We start from the raw sequence: 3,918 nt of genomic DNA, 5'->3' as shown, positions 1-3,918 counted from the left end.
TTTCATATCCATCTTGATCTTCTAAAAAAAGCCATATCATGGTGACTTCCAATCATAAGTTTGAATTAATCTTGACATAGATTAAAACAACTTTTACGATTGTGCCATTTTTGAGCGTCAACACATTCTTCCGCATCTTTGTTTACAGACTAGTCCCTCTATATGTGGACGGAGAAAATTTGCGGGTTTCGGTGGAGATGGCCTGATAATGCTTTTGGTTTAGCCATCGGCTATGCTTGCGATCGACCAAAAAATTTCGATTTTGAGTTTTAGCTACTGATTCTCTCAGTTACCTGAAACCCCCCAAAACGGACGCCAGTCATGTCTGCCCTCCCACCCCTGCTACCGGGAACGTGAGTCGCCGGAAAGCATAGGCGACGGTCCATGCCGAACCCTACCGCCGATCACGTCAACTCACCGTGGACACTGGCCATCCGCGCTGCCGCAGACCAGGGCCGCCCGCGCCGCGCCATTGCGCTCTACCTCTCGTCCTTCCGCTCCGGCGCCGCCCACCGCCCCTGCCCCTTCGCCCTCGCGGCCGTCCTCAAGTCCGTCTCCCGCCTCCCCGCCCATACTGTGGCCACGGCTGCCGCTTCCTTCCACGCTCATCTTCTTCGCCTAGGCCTCCTCGCGCACCCCTACCCACACGCCGCGCTTGCCCACCTCTATTCCCGCGACCCCGTCGCCGCGCGCAGCCTGCTCGACGAAACGCCTCCCACGGGAGCACGGGCGTCGCTTTCCCTACTCGTTTCCCGGAACTCACTGCTCGCCTCACTTCTCCGCTACGGGGACCTCTCTGCCGCGCGCGCTCTGTTCGACCAGATGCCCGTGAGGGACGTTGTGTCCTGGAACTCCATGGTCGCGGGCCTCGCCAAGGCTGGTCGCCTCGGCAGTGCCATCGAGCTCTTCGACCAGATGCCTGAGCGGAACGCCGCGTCCTGGAATGCCGTCATTTGTGGGTTCATCGCCCATCGCCACCTGACTCGAGCGAGGGAGATGTTCGAGCAGATGCCTGTCAGGAGCAACATCTCCTGGATCATGATGATCTCCGGGTATGCCAAGGCTGGCGACGTTCAGGCTGCTGCTGGCCTGTTTGAACAGATGGAGAACAAGAATGATCTTTATGCGTGGAATGCGATGATTACATGCTATGCACAAAATGGCCGTGCGAGGGAGGCGATTGGAGTTTTCAACCGGATGCTCAAGCCTCATGTCTGTGTTCTGCCCAATGAGAAAACTTTCTCATCTGTCATCTCGGCTTGCTCCCAGCTAGGGAACTTGAGGTTTGGGCTGTGGGTTCAGAGCTTCATGGGGTCTCTGGGAATTGAACTGGATGATCACTTGCGCACCGCCCTCGTGGATTTGTACACCAAGAGTGGGCGGATTGATAGCGCTTTTGATTTGTTCAAAGGCCTGAGGACAAGAGACGTGGTATCTTACAGTGCGATGATTATGGGCTGCGGGATGAATGGCAAGTTAAACGAAGCTATAGGTTTATTCAAGGAGATGTCTGACGCAAATATTCGTCCTAATGCAGTGAGCTTTGTGGGATTGTTGTCTGCATACAACCATGCTGGGCTAGTGGAAGAAGCTCGAGCTTGTTTTGCTTCCATGTCAAGCAAATATCTGATTAGACCTTCAATGGAACACTACACCATAATGGTAGATCTCCTTGGGCGTAGCGGGAAGTTGGATGAAGCGTTTCAGCTGATCAGGCAGATGCCGATGCAACCACATGCTAGCGTTTGGGGTGCTTTGCTTCTTTCTTGCAGGTTGCATAACAATGTTGAGCTTGGGGAGGTCGTTGCTTCCAAGTGCTTTGAACAGGCGCCTGGAGAGAGTGGATATTACATACTGTTGGGGAACATATATGCACAAGCAAACAAATGGGACAAGCTTAAGAGGTTAAGGAAGACAATGAAGGAAAGAGGCTTGAGTAAGATGCCTGGGAGTAGTTGGGTGCTGGCTGAATAGATACATTTTACTGATCTTAGTCATTTTGATAATTTTGGTCAGTCGATAACTCAACCTATAACTCCTCAAATTTTAGGGTGATCGTTGGCTCCATTGCTCAGTTATTTACCATCTTTCCTGACTTCTCATGTAGGTTCAGGTAATACTGGATTCAATTGATTATTCTTGCTCTGGATTGGGCAGTTTGATGTGTTTATGTTGGTATCTGAGAAATTCCAATCATTACTAAGGAAGTACATTATGGTCTGTACCCATCACCTTTCACTCAATTCATGTATCTTCTTTAATATCCTTCACAGTTGTACACTAGCTATGTGACTTATGATTTAGATAGTTGAGACTAATGTTTGCGTCTGCATAAATAGCTGTTCATGACGAAGTCCATATTTCTCAAAAGTTGCTTTCTGGTATGTAGAAGAACTGTTGTCAAGGTATGGGCACATTGCCCTTCTATCAGAATTTTGTTGTCATGCAACATCTATGTATAAATTGTACGGTTAAGATTATAGGTCACGAGATATTTTCAATAAAAACAAATTAAAGATCACTTGTAAATGGATGAAACGGAATCTTGTGCGAGGCTTTCACCACTACTTAGCCTTCTTATAATGTCATTTACTCTCTCGTCACTCGTCAGGAGTGATTTCTGGAGAAGGTATTTGCATAATGCTGTAAGCTGCAACCATGACAGTGTCCTCTCCACTTATTCGTGCCAAAAGAGGTGCTTACCGGCAACAGCACCTGGCAAGTACATTGTTAGAGCATATTACTGCTTTGGTCTAATATTTCCATCTCGGTCAAATTGTATACAATTAGTAATCAGCTCAAGGGCACTCACGAAGTGAAAAGCGAGCTGGCATTTTCTTGATCGACTCATGTGCTTTATTTTCAGGCACTGAGTTAAGATACTCCCTCCGTTTTTGTTTACTCCGCATATTAGGTTTGTATAAAGACAAACTTTAAATGCTTTCAACAAGTTTGTAAAAATATATATTAACATATACACCACCAAATCAATACCATTGGATTCATCATTGCATATATTTTCACATTCTATACATTTGTTACTGTAAATGTTCATATTGTTTTCTACAAACTTGGTCAAACTTTATAAAGTTTCACTTCAGTCAAAACTAACATACGGAGTAAATAAAAATGAAGGGAGTATGATTTTTGTAACTTCTTATAATAGATTCTGAGTTTGTGAATGTGGAAAGCCCCAAGTGTGTACATAGTGTCACGTAAATCCTTCTTAGTTCCCATGTCAGGACATACTTCCCAAAGACGGTTTTTGTTGTTGCAAAATTGTTTGTCGTAAGTCGAATTGCATATTAGTTTATGAAAAATTATTGCCTAGTACAATTTTGCAGCTGTGTGTTCTTAGCGTATGGTTGGAAAAAGGTTCAAAATGCGTGCCACCCTCGACAAATTGTTCTCGCACTTTGGTTGAAGATACTTTTTTTAAACTACCAACAAAAGCTGGCCTTTTATATTATGAGGCAGGCAGCAGTATTTACATCACCGTTTGCACGGGAATAAAGCTCAGAGAAAAGGAAGAGTGATAGGGCCTAGAAAACCCTAAAGAGCGGGGTGAGTGGGTGACACTATTTCATGTCGGGTCCCCAAAGGGGTGCAGCATGTATCTCGCTCCTGCCAGTCGCCAGGATTCCAGGGCTCGTCTGACGGCGGCTTGAAGGATGGCCGGAGGTGCAGCGATCTTCCTCTGGAACACTCTACAGTTGCGCTTGAGCCATAGCTCCCATGAGATGAGGATGGTGATTGTTGGCGTCCTGGGAACGGGGATGCCCAGACTTGCCTGCCTGCGGCCCACGGCTTGGCTCCATCGACGGCCCGGTACGGCCCAGTTTCAGCAACAACCCCCCAAGACCCTCGCGGAGGCCAAGCCTCGTGAAGCGGACAACACTAGGACCTCCTTGAGGGGCG

The 3,918-nt window shown here is 47.4% G+C and overlaps 1 protein-coding gene across 1 annotated transcript; it reads left to right on the top strand.

The window, feature by feature from the left end:
* Positions 1 to 267: 267 nt before the first annotated feature.
* Positions 268 to 2,545, top strand: LOC125524990 (Tetratricopeptide repeat (TPR)-like superfamily protein). Its single transcript, XM_048690017.2, has 2 exons — positions 268 to 2,011; positions 2,108 to 2,545. Exon 1 carries the CDS (start codon positions 385 to 387, stop codon positions 1,972 to 1,974), a length of 1,590 nt encoding a protein of 529 aa, XP_048545974.2. The 5' UTR covers positions 268 to 384; the 3' UTR covers positions 1,975 to 2,011; positions 2,108 to 2,545.
* Positions 2,546 to 3,918: the final 1,373 nt, after the last annotated feature.

This window comes from Triticum urartu, chromosome 7A (assembly GCF_056163025.1).
Source record: "Triticum urartu cultivar PI428250 chromosome 7A, HENAU_Tu73, whole genome shotgun sequence".
NCBI lineage: Eukaryota > Viridiplantae > Streptophyta > Magnoliopsida > Poales > Poaceae > Triticum > Triticum urartu.
Note: the sequence above shows the minus strand (reverse complement) of the source record. Positions and strands in the feature narration are given on the sequence as shown.